This window comes from Brachyhypopomus gauderio, unplaced genomic scaffold, assembly GCF_052324685.1.
Source record: "Brachyhypopomus gauderio isolate BG-103 unplaced genomic scaffold, BGAUD_0.2 sc43, whole genome shotgun sequence".
Classification (NCBI taxonomy): domain Eukaryota; kingdom Metazoa; phylum Chordata; class Actinopteri; order Gymnotiformes; family Hypopomidae; genus Brachyhypopomus; species Brachyhypopomus gauderio.
Window position 1 is genome coordinate 286,641 of NW_027506869.1, and position 20,860 is coordinate 307,500.

At 41.4% G+C, this 20,860-nt stretch overlaps 1 protein-coding gene and 2 long non-coding RNA genes across 8 annotated transcripts in view; 1 reads left to right on the forward strand and 2 right to left on the reverse strand.

Annotated features, from left to right (window-relative positions):
• LOC143485934 (uncharacterized) overlaps positions 1-9,261 on the reverse strand; it is a 13,345-nt gene extending 4,084 nt beyond the window's left edge. The window contains exons 1-12 of the mRNA XM_076985648.1: positions 8,801-9,261; positions 8,165-8,299; positions 7,774-7,866; positions 6,146-6,283; positions 5,770-5,946; positions 4,893-5,057; positions 4,553-4,618; positions 4,270-4,387; positions 3,967-4,072; positions 1,165-1,400; positions 552-677; positions 157-283 (exon numbers count right to left, since the gene is read on the reverse strand). Of these exons, the coding sequence (XP_076841763.1) occupies positions 157-283; positions 552-677; positions 1,165-1,400; positions 3,967-4,072; positions 4,270-4,387; positions 4,553-4,618; positions 4,893-5,057; positions 5,770-5,946; positions 6,146-6,283; positions 7,774-7,866; positions 8,165-8,299; positions 8,801-8,888 (1,575 nt within the window). The 5' untranslated portion in view covers positions 8,889-9,261. The remainder of the gene's footprint in view (positions 1-156; positions 284-551; positions 678-1,164; positions 1,401-3,966; positions 4,073-4,269; positions 4,388-4,552; positions 4,619-4,892; positions 5,058-5,769; positions 5,947-6,145; positions 6,284-7,773; positions 7,867-8,164; positions 8,300-8,800) is intronic.
• Positions 7,746-14,968, forward strand: LOC143485936 (uncharacterized). 5 transcript variants are annotated; one of them, XR_013123080.1, is made up of 6 exons: positions 7,746-8,317; positions 9,366-10,756; positions 10,833-10,909; positions 11,602-13,601; positions 13,685-13,760; positions 13,918-14,968. It is a non-coding gene; the product is annotated as an uncharacterized LOC143485936 (long non-coding RNA). The 5 variants fall into 5 exon arrangements; XR_013123081.1 differs by having other exon boundaries at positions 7,747-9,586; positions 10,585-10,756; positions 13,918-14,963; XR_013123082.1 differs by having other exon boundaries at positions 7,747-10,756; positions 11,602-12,469; positions 12,688-13,601; positions 13,918-14,960.
• Positions 14,969-18,567: 3,599 nt separating this feature from the next.
• LOC143486020 (uncharacterized) overlaps positions 18,568-20,860 on the reverse strand; it is a 2,863-nt gene continuing 570 nt past the window's right edge. Inside the window, exons 2-4 of one of the 2 annotated variants that reach the window (XR_013123110.1) lie at positions 20,052-20,223; positions 19,899-19,975; positions 18,568-19,688 (exon numbers count right to left, since the gene is read on the reverse strand). This is a non-coding gene — a long non-coding RNA (uncharacterized LOC143486020). Of the gene's footprint in view, positions 19,689-19,898; positions 19,976-20,051 lie in introns of both variants that reach the window. The other variant, XR_013123109.1, reaches the window with a different exon arrangement.

The following is a 20,860-nucleotide window of genomic DNA, read 5'->3' on the forward strand; positions in this document are numbered from 1 at the left end:
TATAATGTCTACCATCACAGTTTAGTTGTTTTTTTAATTGCAGTCTGTTTCACCTAAAAGTTTTGTGAATAAGCTTTGTTTGGTGAGTAAACATGGGGCATAGTGGCTGAATGGGATAAAAAATTCCTCATCATGTATCTAAACATGAATCTCCACCTTGGATTTCAGAGTGAGGACAGTGTCCCTGATGGTTGCCAGGTCTTTGGCAGGGATGTACTTTTCCACCATCTTATCAAAGTCATGGTGGGAGGACAGGAACAGCAGCATACGCCGGCCCAAGCGCCTGAGACGAGGAACAGACCCCAAAACAGGAGAGAACCGTGAGTGAGGGATCCAATACTCACAGCACACCGACCATTTATCTTACAGCACACAATTTTACAAGGACGTCTGTGTCTAGAAAACACGATAGTCCTTCTATTACTCTGCAATTTACCAGCATTTGCTGACTTTAGAGTATCAGATTAGGAGAGTAAAAGAATCAGCAAAAGATTACTATCTGGGAAACTGAACAAGCTTTGTAGAATTCTCGTTCTGATCACAGTACTAACCTGGTTTCTTGGGAAGAGTCCTGTGCCAACTTGGAGACTGCAGGAATAATTCGCTCTGCACCAATCTTCTCTACCAAAGTAGCCAAGTGCCGAGCAGTACACTTTCTTACTGCAGCATTCAGATGACTTTTGAGGAAAACAGAAGGAAAAAAATTAGGGCATTCAAAAAAAGAAGGTAATAACTATTAATCCATCCAATCAATGTATACAGTACAACTTTTAGCTTCTATAAAGAAACTTAATACACTTATGTGTGATCTACGTGCACAATCAAATGATCGTATTCTATTCGATGGCTTAGTTTGCACCAGTTAGTTTACATATGTAGTTTTTTAAACAGAAAATGTTTGTATGTCCTCTGTAAGCTAGCTAACTAGCCTATTCTTTAAGAGGTGTGAAGGGCAGTTTGAATCAGCAGAGCGGAGATGGAACGCAATAAAAATAATATTTAAGAGGATAAATACCTAAAAATATTGATTATAGGCCAGGGCAATATTTTGAAAGAACAATGGAGAAGTAAAAACAGAAGCCAAAATCAGTGCTGTGTTAGCTTCTTGTGCCTGTTGTTGCTATCTGAAAGCCACAGTTTAAAGCTCACTGCAGGCTAACTGACCAGAGTCCTCCAGCGAGAAGGGCGTTCATGCTCCGAATGGGGGTGCAGTTCTGCACCATGCTGTCCAGAGCTGTGTCCACGTCCTGCCTGATGAAGCCATTGGACTCCGCTGCTTTGTGGAGGAGGACCTTAGCTGTAGCCTCCACTTCCTGGTCCATCCCTTTTTGCAGGCTGGAGTACAATTCCCTCAAGGACACCACAGCCATGCGGGACACGGCAGAGCGCAGGTGCAGCACCTGCAGGAAAGACGACGTTCCAGCTTGTTTCAGCCACATCCAACACTGCCACCGCCATCGTAATAAGTATAATCCACCACTGCAATGTGTTATGTAGGCCTAAATACCTTGTATTGGAGACAGCTAAATGCTATTTCACTGTGACACCCAAAAGGGAATCCTTTGCCTAGAACTGAGCGACTGACTCACCCAGATTTCTTTGATGGTATGTAAAGATAAACACTGATTCTTTACAACAGCAACAGGCCCCAAAGGACCCACATCCACAATGGTGTTTACCTCCCAAAAGCCTACAATGCTGACCTTATGATCTCCTGAGCTTGGGAGAGAGGCCATCTAAGAGAGGCTGGTCAAAACCAACCTTCGTGGGAGGACACTGGGACCACAGTCAGGAAGGACCATAAAACTCTAAATTCCAACCTTATCTGATTGCCCACAGTTTAAACCCACTCTACGTCCTGTGTTATAATCCAGAGCTGAAGATACAAATATTTCAGAGATCTCTGTAACTCCAAATCTGAACTGTACACAGAATTGGGATTCAGCCTACAGGAACCAGCTCGGCTAATGCAGTCTAGAGACACCGAACTTGACTACCTTCCATACAAAGAAAAATTAATTATTCTTGAAACCAGTATTCAGCTTTCCAGCCTTAAGAACAAAGGACCACAAGACCATTTAAATGTGAACACTGTGCCATGTGGTTGACAAAGACACAACTTATGATCTTTCATGTATTCAGTATTAAGTGATCTTATTGGAATACGTGTTACTGTATAAAAACACCACATTGATGCATATCTATGTATTAGTTTGTATGTTACTCATCGAATGTAATCATTCTCATGTGTGCTTAGGTGACCTCACATTCATGCCTGTCTGTGCATTGTGTGTCATTTGTTGTCCAAAAGTGGAAATTGAGAATGGCTCAATGTGTAGACTAATAGAACCAAATTAATTCTTGTTTAGGCAGAGTATGTAAGACAATTTATTTAGGAATAGTTTACTTTGTCTTAGAATTGTGTTAATCTGTCTTCTTTGGTTAAGTCATTAACTAGACCTGGAAAGACGGGCACTCCTCGCTTCCCCTCTCTCTCTCACTCTCTCTCTCTCTCTCACACTCTCTCTCTCTCTCACACTCTCTCTCTCTCTCACACTCTCTCTCTCTCTCTCTCTCTCTCTCTCTATTTCTCTCCCCTGTCTGGGCAAAGGTCATGAATATTCATTAATAAAGGCCAATGGTCAATGGCCTGATGAACATAAAAGCGCCTTACAATTACGCCCCTAAAACTTGTTTTAAAAGCCCTAGCTCGAAGCGAAACAACGAGCTTGGCAGCCTGGTAATTTGGGAAGACTTGGAGAACTTCGCCAGACTCGCCGAGACTCAAAGACTTGAACACGCCAAACCATCGCAACTGTTTGATGGACTCACGCCGAACACCGCAGTGTCCAGTAGAGCGATGCCAAGAGACCGCAACTAAAGCTCTCACCGAGTCCCACAGAAGATTCTTCTTTATTTTATTTTATTTTCTTTATTCTACGTTTCGTCGTCAAAAGTACTTTTATTTCGTCTAGTCGTTCAAGTCAAGCTCATCTTCTTTCTCAGTCAAGTATCTGTACAAGTTTGTCTGCGCCCTCCAGCTGCGACTGTGACGTCACCGCTAAGTTTCCGCGACTCGAGCCGTCTCACGTGACCTGCTCCGCAGACCTCAGCTGCCTGAAGGAACGAACCGTGAACGCGCACCGGTTGGTCCGCATAACCACGCCTCTTCTTCGAAGTAAGACGCTCGGTTCATGTGCTGTTTTGGGGTTGCCAGCTTCTATCTCTCCCGGAGTCCAAAATAGTAAATACTGTTGCCATTAACCTGCCCAAACTTCCTCTTTCTTCTTTTCTATTCTCTCTCTAAAGACCTTGTGTCCGTCACTGGGTCCTACGCTAGTTAGGCAAGCTTAAGGATAGTCATATAATCCATTTAAACCTCATGACCGTCGATAACTATCATTCGCTGTTATTGTTTAATTTTATATTCTTTGTTGTTCACTATTATATCCTTGGTTTAGATTAGGAAATTCACATATAGGTTTAATTTCCATTTGAGCCAAATCATTCATATGCTTTGTATAAATTGTAACATTAACCATTTAATAAATGTGGACATTTATTCATCTGGTCACGGTGGTAAATGCATATTTTGGTCGATGGTATTAGGTCACTGCGCGGAACCAGAACTTAACCCTTTAGTAATGAGACTGATCAAACCATATTCCACCTCACTCCGTTATCACAATACTGGTTCCTGAGCAATCAGGATGGTGCCCCGTTCATAATCCATAAACTAACATATGTATCCGCTACAACCTTAATCACTAATTAGTTAGATATGCCATCTGAATTTCAATTAAATGAGAAATGTTTTTATAAAAAAGGAATTTCAAAGTACCATGCTAACTCTGACTAAAATTGGCTGACTTTGTCAGCAACATCACCTGTAATATGTACATGCTGATGGTGTCTGCCAATTTTAGAATTCAGACAGATACACAGTCAGCAAATCTAGTGGCTTACCTCTTGAATAAGAATAATGCAGACATCATGAAGCCTGCTGCCAAGCACATCAGCATGATATTGAGCCAATCTACGGATGGACATCAATCCTTCAATTTTCTTCTCCCTGTATGAAGATATTGGACATAGACACACACTGTAACCATCGGCTACTGAAAGAAAAAAATGCTACAAGAAAAGGGACAAAGAGGAAAAAACTTCTCTAAATACATGCATACTTACCATATATGCAGAACACCATAAATGACTTGCTGTTTAACCTGCCCTAGCCAAATGCTTCAGAATTTTGCAGGTGTGACTTACCAGTCATCAGAGCTAAGCAGTCTGAAGCTCTGAGCGAGAGCGAGGTCTGGTTTGGAGAAGGGCCCTAAAGTCTGCTGCTCGTGGGGATCCTTCCTGGGAGTTCCTGGTTTGAGTTCATCTAGAGAGGAATAAAAGAACCCAAACAAACTGACTAGGACTTTTAGGGCTACCAGCTCAACTTTGGTTCAAATCAGCTTGAAGACTGCAAAACATTATTCAACATGGAGAACTAGATTTAAAACATTGTTGTGTAATGCAGTGTTAACAGCAAATCAATTCCAACCTCTGCCAACTACTCCTTCACACATGTCCTCAGCAGGGGACGCCCTGGTGCGTTGCACTTGAGATCCTGAAAAGCACAATACATATTAACACGTACTCCATCAAAAATCCCAAATATAACTTCTGGTTTCATAGTGGTTTCTTCATGGTGCAGAAAAACATGTCCATGGGTGCAGGCATAGCAATGTACAAGAGGATCAGCAGGGCCTTTTTGTTTGTAGTATAGGGCTTTCAAAGCAGTTTTTACTTTTTTAATACTTTTTTTTTTTACTTTTTTTGTTGTTGGTGGTGCAGCAAATGATTTGGATGCAATTTCCAGGAGATCAAAAGAGTGAGCTCACCTTTGGCAGGCCTGAATGCACGGAGAGGCTCTCGGCCAGAAGGTTTGGGGAGTGGAGGCAACTTTGTGAAGGTGGGCGGAGAAGGCCTCATCAGTCCTGACGAGGTGACTGTCGTGCGTGAAGTGAGCACAGGCAGTGGGAAACACCTGCTGGAGTCAACTTCACCTGCATGGGTGAATAAGGACATTAGCAGAAATTAACTCACCATAACATTTCTCAGTGCCTTAGTACTACGTTGCATATGTTTCTTTATCTGAAAGTGCCACTGAAATATGATTCAAGCAAGATGGACGGAGAACGGCAACTTCTCATATGCATCTTGCTACAATTCATGTAATGGCAGCACAATGAAGTAGTACTGAATAACTGATAGCAGGGCATCCGTGAGCCCAGAAACAGGAAGACATTTATCAGAGCTTCAGTAAATGTGTGACCCAGTTTTAGTTTAGCTTAGTTATGATTCAATTTAATTATTTCGGCACAATTCAGAATTATTTTAATTCTGATACTGAAGTGCCAAACTACAGTACCGCCTAGCTCTGCTAATGGCCAACACATCTCGCCTCTGCTAGACACTGTTCCATTACTGAGTGAAACCATGTCAGATGAAGATCATCAAATTTGAGTATTTTGTACATTTAACAAGTGGTGACTATAAATGATCTAAGTATATGCAAATTTTTTGGTTAAAATTAAATTCATGTAGTATGTATGACACCACAAAATTAGGTCTGCTCATCACTTTACCACTGACGTGGGAACAAGTGCAAGACAAGCTTAGTGCAAGACGAAATTAACTTAACCGGGCACCCAAATAACCGGCCATGCCTCACTGTGTGTGCCTAGTATGTTCTTAGCAACGTAGCCATGCGCTCACCAGTACTGTCCCTCCACGGGTCCGGGTCTCTGCACCGAGGGCTCGTGTCTCGCTTGTGTAGTCTACGATGCAGAGTGGGAGTGAGCTGCACTCCCGGAAGAGTGACCAGAGGGTAGGAGGGCAGTAGGAACGACCCGGGGGGGTTCCCAGGCAGCAAGCGGCTGGATTTGGGCAAACCTGCATGGGAAAGGGCATCCATGATCATGAGTTTAGCTCCGCTCATTTGACACCTGAGTGAAGTTTCTGACTAACTGATCTCCTTGTTCCCAAATATCGTTTTTACCAATACCAAAACAAATTACGCAACATTATAAATTCTACATTTTGTACAGGTATTTCAATGACATATAAAGTAAAGCCAACATCAATAAGTCACCTCTACCAGCATCCCTGGGGTTAGCTGCTTCGAAGATGTCTGGGAGCAAGGGTTGAAGATGTCTGCCGCTCCGGTGAAATCTCCCCACTCTCTCTCTCTTCCACCCTGGAGAGTGGAGCTGGGGAGGCTCCACTGAACCTGGACATGAAACACAGACAGAACTGTAGAGGACACGTTCAATCTTCAGACCAGCATATGAAATTAAGACCTGCAGATCATACTGCATTTTAAATAACAATAATAGATTATGATAATCGATATTTTGGCATGGCTCAAATGTATATCAAGAGTAGCATTAAGTGGATAAACGAAATGTGCTAATGAATAGGAGCAATTTGAATAACATTTAAGAAAACTTAAATTCATAATCAAATCTGCAGATGGCAGTGAGGAGCAAAAGTGGCTATGGGAGAGTTGTGGAGAGCTGTGGAGAGCTGTGGATCGGAACAGCGCAGGCCTGGGGAGTGGGGTGCTGGCACAATCAACTGACTGCAATAAAACATTCAAGTCTAGTCTTGCTTGTAAGCTCACATTGTCCTTGCCAACAGAAGTGGGTACAAAGAAGTGCGTACCACTGCTTAACGCTGGCCAGGTGATACCCAATACTTAAAGAAGCCATGTTATATAGATTACAAAGATTAATAGATATATGCTTTGGCAGCAGTCCAGATGAGGTATCAGAAGCCAGCAAAGCAACATGACAATGTTTTGTTTAGACTGTTTGGGGGTGTACTAAAATAGTGATAAATGACATCTGTAATCCATATACATGTATTATCAGTATTATACTATGCTGGTATAATAATGATTCGAAGCATTATCACCTTAGACTAAACACAACCGCCTAGCAGATAACGAGTGTCACAGTACACCCACACTGTATGTGGGTCGTCAAGGTGCCCACTCTAATGTGCTCTACTCTACACCAAACATATCACAGCTAAAGTAATGAATGGAACATGAAATACATTAAATTCATATGTCTTCCTCTGGTCCATCTGGTTCATTCGTTTGTCTTCCCCTGTTTCTAATAAATACTGTCCCCATGTTTCATAATACAAATATGCAGTCATGGTCACTTGGCAGTCATGGTCCGGGTCTTGTGAGGGTCGTGGGTTCGATTCTCAGGCCTAAGGCCATGAGTGAGGTGCCTTTGAGCAAGGCACCTAACCACAACTGCTCCCCGGGCATGTGGTCTGTGCACCACAGCCCCCTAGTAATCACTAGTGTGTGTGTGTGTGTTCTAATTGCACAGATGGGTAAGAGAGGAGGACAAATTTCGATTGCGGTGCTGCAGAAAGTTGACGACCTCTTCGTACTATGCACTTCAGCATCAGCTGACCCTGCTACATCAGTTTACGTGGCCTACCACTTCGTGGCTGAGTTGCTGTTAATCGCAAACTCTTCCATTTCCTTATAATACAGCTGACTGTCGAATTTTAGGAGCGAGGAAATTTCACGACTGGATTTATTGCACAGGTGGCATATTGTCACAGTTCCACGCTGGAATTCACTGAGCTCCCGAGAGTGACCCATTCACAAATGTTTGTAAAAACAGTCCGCGTGCCTAGTAAAAATATCTTATCAATGTCTATATGAAAGAAGACAGTTATCGATGAAGAACCCACCAGCAGGCTGGAGGTAGACTGGATCCATCTGCCTCAGAACCTCGCCTTGAACATGGGGCTGAGCAAGGTGTCTCCGCCTCTCCATGTCAGGGCCTAAATGCAAAACACCAACCCAGGGCACAGAAGAAGCATGAGCGTGTACTGTTAAGATCATCAGGTCTATAAGAAGGGCTACAGTGCCATGTGAATTCATTACAATGTTGAAGAATATGTGATGTCATATTTTCTGATAAAACTGATGTTTTACTGGTCAGGTCATGTGCAGAAAGCTGATGGTTCTACACCTCTGCCAGACCTTACAAACAAATGTAATAAATGTTTTTTTCTACTTCATCATGCATGGTTATTTGGTTTGTTGAATACGCATGTAATCTTCAGTGTTACACAGTACCAGTGTGGAGTGGTCCTTCTACAGGCATGTAGACATGGCCGACATCTGAGGGTCCCGCCGTCCTTCTGTGAGGGAAGGGTGCTGGTCCACAGGGATCCGTGTGGATCACTGTCGCTTGGGGGTTGTAGGGCACACCTGAAAATCCCACAGCAGGTAAAGTGAAACCCAGCATGCCTCCCAGTGAGGCTCAAATGCCTTGTGTTTCCCAATGAACAAGTGATTATAACAAGGGCTATGGTGCCATGTGATGTCATTAGAATGTGGGGAGAATCCTTAAGAATTTGTGATGTCATGTTAGAAATCTGTTTCTTTTTAAAAATGTTTATTTTTATTTGCTTTTTCCATGGCCACATGAACAATGTTAAGATTTATGAAAATTGTGCTGAGTCAAAGAAATAACCCATGCTCCATTAATTATATTATCCTGTACACATGAAATACAGAGCTTGACAGTCATCAGTAGAATAAATATACATGTTATTTTTCTGAACCTTAAAAACCCACTATATAAATGTGTATATTTAACTTTTAATTATTATGAATAAGCCTATAGAATCCATACTCATAAGAATTAATATACTGTCTTACATAGAAGTATAAAATTATGTATAGTATATGAAAATTTATTTTTCTCACCACGAGTGGTAAAACCTGGTGTGTCTATGAAGTGGTTCTGTTCCTGTCCAGGCCTTGGCTGGTCAGTTCTCCTTTGGTAAAAACTCATTCTCCACCTGAAAAATAGAAAGAATAGAAAGAGAGAAAGATCTAGAAAAAATAGAGAGATTTGTTAGTTTTGTATGTATCGTAATTCACAGAGCAAAATGTCTTGCGACTTGTTCTGAGCTTTTCAGCATCAAAACTGAATCCAAACATTCCACCTTCCCAACCAAACATTCCAAAGTTGAGTATCACGTGATATCACAGTTTCCTATTTTTCTAACCAAAACACCAAATCAGCCAGGCTGCTACAATAACCTGATGCAGCCTGGCTTGTACCCAAAGGGTTCATACCAGAGACCGTTTATATTATATATATACATCAAAGAAATGAATAGAAACTAGCTAGCAGTGGTGCTAACGACAGCTAGCGTCGCCACAGCGGGCGGAAATTATCATACAGTTAAGCCCGCCCACTAAGAGGGAAGATATGATTGGTCAATTTTGCTGTCATTTGAAACTGGTATTGCGCTGATTGGCCTAGGTGCACGCATCACTTCCTCGTTTGGTGTCAGGATGGTACCATAGTTCCGGTTGGTATACGGAAGTGCCGATGTAATGGCCGAGTCTAAATTCACAAGGAGTTCCCGAAGTTTACCGTCAACGATGTGCGTCGTATTGTCAGAGCATCAAGTACAACGACACAGAGTAAACTTGAAAAGGGTTTCAAGTTCTACGTTTCATCCTACCTCTGCAATTTTGAAGGTAAGTGGCTGACGCTAGTTAGCTAGCTAGCCTGAGGTGGCAGTCTAATGAAGTGATGTTGTTTTTAGTAACGAACCAACCTGTCCTAGTACTAGAAATGCCTTTTAAAACATGTTTGTATTTCTGATGGAAGTATCAGGCAAAAGTAAGGCTAACGAGATAACAGTGAGGGCTCACTGCTACAGATCTATGAAGAAAACAGATACGCCACACCAGCTGAGAGTAGGACTGGTTAAAATGACACGAGTTCTGTTCAGTGTCACGTTCAAAGTTCTGTTGAACAAGTTCAAAAGTTAGTTCAACACAAGTTCAATCTTTTATCCTTGCTCTTACTTCACGTAAGCTGTGATAACCATAGGCATTGGTTTTTAAAGCTTACAATGGTAGCCAAATGCAGAGTAGCTGAGTGGGAATCATTAGCAGTCTATTTTGCCTATAGTAAACAAATGGGAGTTTATTTTACAGTTCGAGCTATTGTTATCTACCTCTATGACTCAAAAGCAGAATATAGTCCACCTCAGCTATTCTTCAAACTGCATTTTCTAAAATCTGTCAATCTGTCTTTCAAATCTTTCATCTTAACTTCTTTATTAACATGTGGCTTCAACACTTACACCTATTAACATATTCTGATAACACTCTTCAAGAAGCAGTTGAAGTAAAACCTGTTCTGTTGTAGGTGGTGGAAACAACAAAATAATATAAATATAAGTAGGCCTGTTTCACTCCTATGTGTAAGCATTTCATCTGGAGTGAAAATGAAGTTTACATCTAAAATATATTTAGTTTATAGTTGATTGAACCATGCACAACACTGTAGAATAGAAAGACAGTATAGCCAAGTGTTTTAAGAGTGATGCAAAACAGCACAAACGTTACATGAGACAATAGACAAGTGACATTCACCACTAACAACATGATGGGACAGATATTGCGCCTATTGACATTGCTGAAGTCTTCCTTTCAAGATATTAAATTTTGCCTCTTGTGTATTTCAGATGACATTACGTGATTCAATGCCAGTTGTGCTCATTAACAGCAACTGCTCTTGTGTTGCTGGTTGCATTGCTTTTCCAGACTGCTCATTATTCTGAATCTGGCATGTCTGTCGTACCTCCTGTCCTTTCATGCACACAGACAGAACAGAAGTAGCATAAACCACCAACAATGGTTTGTCATATTTCATTATTTAATGTTAGTTAATGTATCACAGTCATTTTACTAACACCATCTTTTAAATTAATAGGGGGTGAAGCCTGGACCCGTGGATGCCATGGTTGTCCTAAAGCCAAAACCAGGTGCTACTACAGCCAGTGGAGTTAGGTATGTAGTACCAAATTTAATAGGCAGATTACAGTGTGTGGTAAAAAAATAAATGCTTTTGATCATAAGGGGAGTATGATTTTGGTGAGGCCAATACAGATAAGTCACAAAAAAAACAAAACAGACATTTCAATCCTGTGAGGTAGTGACTATAACTTAGTTCATTGAGCACTTTAGTTTTGTCCTTAGTAGATATTTAGACATAACACTGCTTTAACTAGTGCTTTGTTTTGATAGTTTGACAACAGGCATGCCACTGTAAATAACTGGTTAATATTTACGGTGTGAGAAAGGGAAATTATGCCATCAAACAACTTGTTTTGTTTGATTCTCCTTATTACACGGTCAGGATTATATACAGATATACATGTCTCAGGATTATGTATAACTTGAGCATTATTTTAATGTCAGTGATAGCCTATCCATGTTCTGTATGCAAAATCTATTGTCATAAAATAAGCAAACGGGTCCAGGTTCCATTCTTGGGGTTCTTATGCCATGCACATTTTTTTTCCTCCATTTTAAAACACTTTTTTTACTCAGCCCCACCCACAATGATCTTAATTTGCTAAATAGGTCAATCAGGTTTTAGAAAAGGTAAAACACAACGTGTGATATAGGATCCCCAGGACTGGTATACGGAACCCCTGAATTAAACAAAGTCATTACTAATTTTGCTTACCCTCTTACAGATTGGATTTTCTGATTCATCTCCTGTTGTGCTGAGACACACATGCTGTTCACGTGTCGCAGACACTGCCCTATGCAACCGTATAGTGGCTTTGCTTTTTCAAACTGCACATTTTTCTCAGTGTGCCAGTTGTTCCCCCTGTGCACAGCTGTACTGAAACTGAACAGCGCTGGCACAAAACTTGGACAATCGTAAGTTTATAATAATCACACTAGATGAATGATCTAATTTAATGCACTTCTTCTTTCGGCTATTCTCTTTCAGGGGTCACCACAGTGGATCAAACTCCTCCATCTGGCCCTGTCCTGAGTGTCCTCCACTGATACACCAGCCACTCTCATATCCTCTACCACTGCATCCATAAACCTCCTTGCTCACCTGAGGCACTTCCTGATTCACAACCTCTACCTCTTCTAACCTTCTTTCCCTTTCATTCTCTTGATTCATCAGCTCCTCAAAATACTCCTTCCACCTTCCCAAGACACTCTCCTCACCAGACAACACATTTCCATCTTTATCCTTTATCATCCTAACCTGCTGCACATCCTGCCCATCACAGTTTCTCTGTCTGGCCAATCTGTACAGATCCTTTTCCCCTTCCTTAGTGTCCAACTTCTCATACAGCTTGCTATATGCCTTCTCTTTAGCTTCTGCCACTGCTCTCTTTGCCTTGCGACACATCTCCTTGTACCTCTGTCTACTTTCTTCATCTCGCTGAAAATCCCAATTCTTTTTAGCCAACCGCTTTCCTCTCAAACTTTCCTGAACGTCCTCATTCCACCACCACAACTCCTTGTCTATCTTACTCTGTCCTGAGGTCAAGTACCTTCCTAGCCACATCCCTCACTGCATTTGAAGTCTCATCCCAGGTATCCAGAACACCACCACCATTACCCAGTACCTGCCTCACCTCATCCCTGAATTTTACACCACAGTCCTCATCCTTTAACTTCCACCACCTGATCTTAGGTTCCGCTCTCACTCTCTTCCTCTTCTTCACCTCCAACATCATCCTACATATCACCATCCTATGCTGTTTAGCTACGCTCTCCCCAGGTAACACCTTGCTATCACTAACCTCTTTCAGGTTTCGTCTCCCACAGAGGATATAGTCGACCTGTGTGCATCGTCCACCACTCTTATATGTTACCCTGTTATCTTCCTTTATCTTAAAGTAAGTGTTAACTACAGCCATCCTTTTAGCAAAATCTACCACCATCTGTCCTTCTGTATTCCTTTCATTAACACCATATCTACCCAACACCTCCTCATCACCACTGTTCCCTCCACCAACATGTCCATTTAAATCTGCTCCAATAACCACTCTCTCTTCTTTAGGAACCTGCAAAACAACTTCATCTGACTCTCTCCAGAATTCTTTTTTCTCCTCCACATCACAACCTACCTGAGGAGCATAAGTACTGATGACATTCATCATCACCCCATCAATCTCCAACTTTACACAGATCACCCTGTCACTTACTCGCTTTACCTCCACTACACTCTTACTAAATTCATCCTTCAGGATTACCCCTACTCCATTTCTCTTCCTGTCTACACCATGATAGAAGAGTTTGAAGCCACCACCAATGCTCCTGGCCTTGCTCCCCTTCCACATGGTCTCCTGTACACACAGTATATCTATCTTCCTCCTGTCCATCGCATCAGCTAGCTCTCTCCCTTTACCTGTCATAGAGCCCACATTCAACGTACCAACTCTAACCTCCACTTTCCTGCTCTGCCTCCTCTCCTTCAGCTTCAGAACCCTCTTCCCCCCTCTCCTCCTCCTCCTCCTCCCAACAGTAGTCCAATTTCCGCTAATGCCCTGTTGGACAACAGCACCAGTGGTGGTCGTTGTTAACCCGGGCCTTGACCGATCCGGTATGGAATTTCTGTTTTTGATCCGCATCATTTGATTTGGCGCAGTTTTTACACCGGATGCCCTTCCTGACGCAACCCTCCCTATTTATCCGGGCTTGGGACCGACACTAAAATACACTGGTGTGTGCACCCTAGTGGCTAGGTTATCTAATTTAATGCACTGCCTGAATTAAATTACAGCAACTTTTGTCCATATTATTAAGGTGTAAAGCCAGGAGCAATCAACAACATGGTGATCACAAAACCTGTGCCAAATGGAACATCTCAAGGTGGAGTTAGGTATGGTGCTTAATTACTTCTAATTAGACATGCAATTGTGCAGTTTAGCTGCTCTATCACAAATGTATAGTTACAATTAACTTTAATTTAAATATTCTAATTTAATATTAAACTAGATGCTTATAGTTTGGGGTATTGTCTGTACTTGAATTTGTAGGAGTGGACTCTACAGGGGCATGGTGACCACTATAGGCATGGCATCCCACAAGCCAGCTGTGCAGTGTGCATTTGGTATGGTGCAGGAAGGCAGTGGTCTGTCATATCAGCAGCCTGTGTTACCATCACGACACATCACTCTCCACCCTGATGTGCCATCAACCCCACTTCTTCCTCTAAAAGACCACCACCTTGATGCACCCACCTGTGCTTTTGTGTGCACTGAACAGGAACTCTTTCACCTGAAGTCTTTGGAGGTGTCACTTGATATGGCTCACAGAATTGAGATGTCAACTCTGGCACAAGCCTAGAGTAACAGCGTGACGTGTTCGTGAGGTGTGCCATGTCAGAGGGCATAGCTCTGCAGAGTCCCTTGCTGAACGCATCATCAGAGGTACCAGACGGACGGCTGAAATGAAGAGAGGTCTAGAGATGGAGTCCGGAGCAGCATCTGAGTATTGCAGGATACTCAATGTAAATCACACACCATGTGGCCTCATCATCCACCCAGATGCTCCCTGGCTTGGTGCAGCCCCTGATGGTGTCGTATTTGACCCCACTGAATACCCCCAGTTTGGCTTGGTCGAGATTAAATGCCCTAATGTGAAGAATTACATTGACTGTAAGTATCTGTATATGGAGTACGGATGTTCAAAACTAAAAAAGACATGCGTATTACTGGCAGATTCAAATGTCAGTTACTAATCAGCGGGCTTCACTTGTGTGATTTTGTGGTGTGGGCTAAAGAGGATTTTTTTGTGGAGCTGGTTTATATGGATGCAGATGTACAGAGACAAATTCGTGAGAAGACAGATTTATTTTACTTCTACACATATATGACAAAATATCTGTCATTGAAATGTTAACATGTTCTATACAGAATCTTTTTTAAATCATATGTTCACTTATTTAACAATATTTGTGCTTTTCTTAAACAACACATTGTTTTTAATGTAAAGAACCTGGAAATATGTTTATGAAAAAATATTTAAAGTTACAAATTTAAATGTTACAAATTATTCATATGTAATTAATTATTGTTTGATTAATAAAAATAAGAGCTTTATTTTAACCCATGACTTAACTAGTGCTTTGTTTTGATAGTTTGACAACAGGCATGCCACTGTAAATAACTGGTTAATGTTTACTGTGTGAGAAAGGGAAATTATGCCATCAAACAACTTGTTTTGTTTGATTCTCCTTATTACACGTTCTACGCGTACACTAAGACGGGCTATGGATTGTGTTTCAGATACCTGGTATGCAGGCATCTGACTTTGCTTTAACAAAAATGGTGGGCAGTAGACTTTGCACTTAACACAATCAGTAATTAGGAAGCCCTTGCCAACCATCACTGCCATTTCTTCTGTGAGCAACTTGGCCAATCCTGACTGTTTGAATAACTCTTTGTCACATCCAGCAGCTACAGCACTCTCTACAGCTCAAAACCATGGACATGGAGGTTATACACACACACACACACACACACACAGACACTCACACACACAGACACTCAAGTGTGTGTGAGTGTGTGTGTATAACCTCCACGTCCGTGGTTTTGAGCTGTAGAGAGTGCTGTAGCTGCTGGATGATGGAGTCTTTCTCGTTCAGCGCCCCCTGCAGGCTGGCCTCGCTCTCCTGACTGGAGCGCTGCACAGTCTTCACTGTGTTCACCAGCTGCTGCAGCTCCACGTCCTTCTCCTTCAACAGCGTGTCAAAGCTCTGGACACACACACACACACACACACACACACACACACACACGTACACGCACGTACACACACACACGCACACACACAGTTAAAAAGGTAAAAATACTCCATATTCTCAGCGTATTTCTTTTTTGCTGGAGATATGCACATGTATAAAAAACATTCACAAATGTATATACACAGCATGCATACACGCACACACCTTCAGCTGGTTCTCCCTCCTCATGGAGGATGGGTTCCCTTTTGAGTCTTGGTCCTCCAAAGGTTTCTTCCTAATCCCCACCACCATAGGGAGTTTTTCCTTGCCACTGTCGCCTTGGCTTGCTCATTAGGGATCTGGACCCATACGATTGTAAAGCTGCTTTGTGACATGTGTTGTGAAAGCTATATAAATAAATTTGACTTTGACTATACAACAAAAATAACTTCTATGTTTAATTTACAGTAGAACTATAATCCACACACTTCTTTGAATGTGTTTTAGGCACACTGAAACAGCATATATAATTTACTATAGCTATAAATTATTATACATCTAAGCATTCCTGCTTTTAACCTAGTAATGGTGATTATGTGTATAATTTTATGTAATGTATGATTTTTTAAAAAATAGTTTGTCACTTGTACTACATCACTGTCCCACTAGTGGGCAGTATTTGACAGTGAGCTGTGTTGAAACCAGAGACCGTATATTATGTCTCAGAGGGCCTAAAATATTCTTAAAACATAAATATATATAATATAATTTATCCAAATTTATTTTATCTACTTACAGTTTGACAATCAACATCTAAATAATTACAAAAATATAAGCAAATAAATTATTCAACCGTGTCTATTCAATCTGTGTTGGAAGGTGAGGGGTTAAGTGGTAGCCTGTGAGCCTGTGTCTCCCCCTATCAGGACTGTGATGCCCGCTGTCCGTTTACAGAGGGCCTGGCAGTTATAATGGCCTATGTGCACGCTGTTAAGTGATGTAATTTCCGCTAAAAGGTTAGGCTGGTTGTTGACATCTGGTAGCCATTGAAATCGTACACTGTGCTAGCTATTCACCTCACCAGTCTTGTAACGAGCATATTTACCGTTATTTACTTGGAGTATGGGAAAGAACAGAGCGTCCACCCAACACTGATCAAACAGAGATGCAGACTGACCATGATGATGATGACCCCTTACCGTGTCATGTACATGACTACTGCGTCAGTAATGAGCCTGCTGCGCTTGATCTCTCCCTCAATGAAAATGAAGAGCTACGCGAGGAGATATCAAGGCTCCGAAAACAAATCGAAAACTTAACTGTCAGCAAGTTCTGATTGGAGCGGTTTTCTGACTCTGATGACGACATACGATTCTTTACCAGGGAAATAAAAAATATGGCAAGACACAGTATACGGATGGGCCTTCTCTGGTGTCTGAAATACATTGTGAATGAATTAGCCATTATATAACTTTATATATAACTTTTATATTCCACAGATTTGCAAGCCATGCCCACCTGATGGGCTTTTGGAAGCAAACAGAGCCAGCCACCCACAACATCATACGGGTTACAAGAGCATGGACTGTTGAGAAGACTGATCAGGTCCCTCACTCTGCCAGTGCAACGGTAAATGTTTTCGTGTTGTCCATACAAAGCATGTTATGTCATCATTTTCAAATTAATCTTTACATCAAAAGAAGTTTTGATAGTCATAATGTAATATGACAATAGGATAATGTATTTTTTTCCCCAGGTTCTTCAACCAATTGATGAGTTTTTTCTCTTCATGAACTACCTGTCATTGGGACTGATGCAAAAGGATTTGGCCCACAGATTTAGAATACATCGGTCAACTGTTAGTCGTATTATTAACACCTGGGCCAACTTCCTTTATACTGTATTGGGAGCCGTTTCTATTTGGTTAGATGTGGACACTGTGAAAACTCACCTCCCAGATGTGTTTCAGGACTACGCTGACACTCAAATAATTTTAGATTGCACAGAACTGAGATGTCAAACTCCAAATTCCCTTCTCCTCCAGAGTGAAGTGTTTTCCACTTATAAATCACACTGTACATTCAAAGGGTTGATTGGGATAGCCCCTCATGGCGCAGTGACCTTTGTGTCTTCTCTTTATCAAGGTGCTATCAGTGATAAAGAGATCTTAAAGCAGTCTGGCATTGTGGCCCTCCTTGACCCATCTATGGCCATCATGGTGGACTAGCTAGCAGGTTTCCTTGTTGAAGACTGCGTTCCATGCAAAGTCCACATACCCACGTTTCTGTCAAAGAGAGCTCAACTGTCTAGGTCAGAGATCAGAACGTCACAGTCCATTGCAAGACTGAGAGTCCATGTTGAGCGTGTGATTCGCAGAGACAAAGAACATAAAATATTCAGCACAGTGATCCCCCTTTCAATCACAGGGAGCATAAACCAAATTTTTACTGTTGCCTGTCTTTTGGTGAATTATCAAAATGGCCCCTTGGTAAAAGCCTGGGCAAACAATGGCTAATCTCAATCCAGAATTAGACAGATGATGTAATGTGAATTACGGTGATTTATTTATTTATTTTTTTCTCTAACCTTAAAATGATCCCTTTAAGGTCAGGGGTCGGCAACCCGCGGCTCTGGAGCCGCATGCAGCTCTTTGATGCGTCTGACGCGGCTCAGCTTTTGAATAGAATTAATGAGTATTTAATTAACGTATATTATTTTTGAGACTTAAAAAAATGTTCGGGTGGAATTTCACAAATGTCCGGTATTTAGTTTCGGTTCGCTTGAGTGACATGTCATCGTCACTGAAATAAATTTCCAATTATTTTGCTTTTGTGGCTCCGAGTCAAAAAGGTTGCCGACCCCTGCTTTAGGTCATGCTAGTCTGTAAATATTGGCTGCAATGTTAAGGTACAGTGCAATATGATTAATTGTATAAAATGCTTTCACTTTTATATGTAAAATTGACACAACACAATACAACATTATATATTTCTTAACTTTTACTGTATTTGTAAAAAATGAAATTAATACAATAGTAATACAATTGACAGAATAAATTGAAATTGTTTTAATTGTTCATGACTTCATGTCTTCATTATGATTTTCTATTGCTTGGGCATAGAGAAGTATTTTGGCATGTAAGTGTTAAAGAAAAACATGTCACACCTCCTTTTCACCTCTTCTAATACACTGCTATCTCTGTAAACTCGCTGCACAAAGATATCATCATAGGCACAGATAACTAAATCACACCACTGCATACCAGTAATCAATAACTGGCCCTGAATTTGCCAATAATAACAATGGATCTCCTTCAATTTGTGTAGGCCTTGTGCCACTTTGAGGAATTTGCAGTCTACATAGCTTTGTGTATTTGGGCACTTAATTTCAACAAGCCCAAATGATGGACGCTCAAGTGGATCATATACAAGTCAATCAGGTGATGCACCCAGCCAAGATGCATCTGGATGAATCACTAGCCCACACTTGGTCAAGTTCAAGTTTTTCAGAACTGCATAGTCCTTTAAGGCCCCTGTTTCCATTTCAAGTCCCCTCTTCATGTGTGCTGTTTGTCGTGTCCCTCAGATTATCTTTTCTGCCAGGCTTTCTGCAGCACCTGGACCTCTAACGTAGATCACCTTTCTGAAATGTGAGGCAGTCACTCTTTCTCTCCTAAGTGAATGCCACTCAGGTGTAGCACTTTGGGATCTTGTTGCCTCCTCAATAAGGTGTGACTGTGACAAGGTCACAGAAAGTGAGCTTAGGTGTAGCTGTTCTTGGTGTGTTGGCACAAATGAATATTCAGGTGGGCTTAGATGGTAACATTCTAGTGGCAGACTCGGGAATGGGGGTGCATCCTCATGTATGACAACACTGTCAGATGGAGGTGGTGGTTGTTGATAGGACAGTACACTGCCAACTTGTACCTTCCCAAAGATGGAGTCCACAAGTGGCTTGTCAGGCGAGATGTTCATTGTGCAGATGATTGGAAGAGAATCTGCTTTCATTCCAGCGTAGACTGGTCCAGGATTGAGGGTGGCCGGGTGTGGGAGCTCACCGCTGTAGCCCTTGAAAAGTGTACTTCTGAAATAAAAGAAGAGTGAATAACATTTATTTTTACACACTGTAATCTGTTCACCAGCACAACTGATTGTGAATCACATATCACATGTCATCTGAAGTACAACGAGGCTAAATTAAATTTTGAAGAGAACAGGGTCTTATCAGATGATCAAAAGCATTTATTTTTTTACCACACACTGTAATCTGCCTATTAAATTTGGTACTACATACCTAACTCCACTGGCTGTAGTAGCACCTGGTTTTGGCTTTAGGACAACCATGGCATCCACGTGTCCAGGCTTCACCCCCTATTAATTTAAAAGATGGTGTTAGTAAAGTGACTGTGATACATTAACTAACATTAAATAATGAAATAAGACAAACCATTGTTGGTGGTTTATGCCACTTCTGTTCTGTCTGTGTGCATGAAAGGACAGGAGGGACGACAGACATGCCAGATTCAGAATAATGAGCAGTCTGGAAAAGCAATGCAACCAGCAACACAAGAGCAGTTGCTGTTAATGAGCACAACTGGCATTGAATCACGTAATGTCATCTGAAATACACAAGAGGCAAAATTTAATATCTTGAAAAGAAGACTTCAGCAATGTCAATAGGCGCAATATCTGTCCCATCATGTTGTTAGTGGTGAATGTCACTTGTCTATTGTCTCATGTAACGTTTGTGCTGTTTTGCATCACTCTTAAAACACTTGGCTATACTTTCTTTCTATTCTACAGTGTTGTGCATGGTTCAATCTACTAGTTCACTGAGCAACTATAAACTAAATATATTTTAGATTGAAACTTCGTTTTCACTCCAGATGAAATGCTTACACATAGGAGTGAAACAGGCCTACTTATATTTATATTATTTTGTTGTTTCCACCACCTACAACAGAACAGGTTTTACTTCAACTGCTTCTTGAAGAGTGTTATCAGAATATGTTAATATGTGTAAGTGTTGAAGCCACATGTTAATAAAGAAGTTAAGATGAAAGATTTGAAAGACAGATTGACAGATTTTAGAAAATGCAGTTTGAAGAATAGCTGAGGTGGACTATATTCTGCTTTTGAGTCATAGAGGTAGATAACAATAGCTCGAACTGTAAAATAAACTCCCATTTGTTTACTATAGGCAAAATAGACTGCTAATGATTCCCACTCAGCTACTCTGCATTTGGCTACCATTGT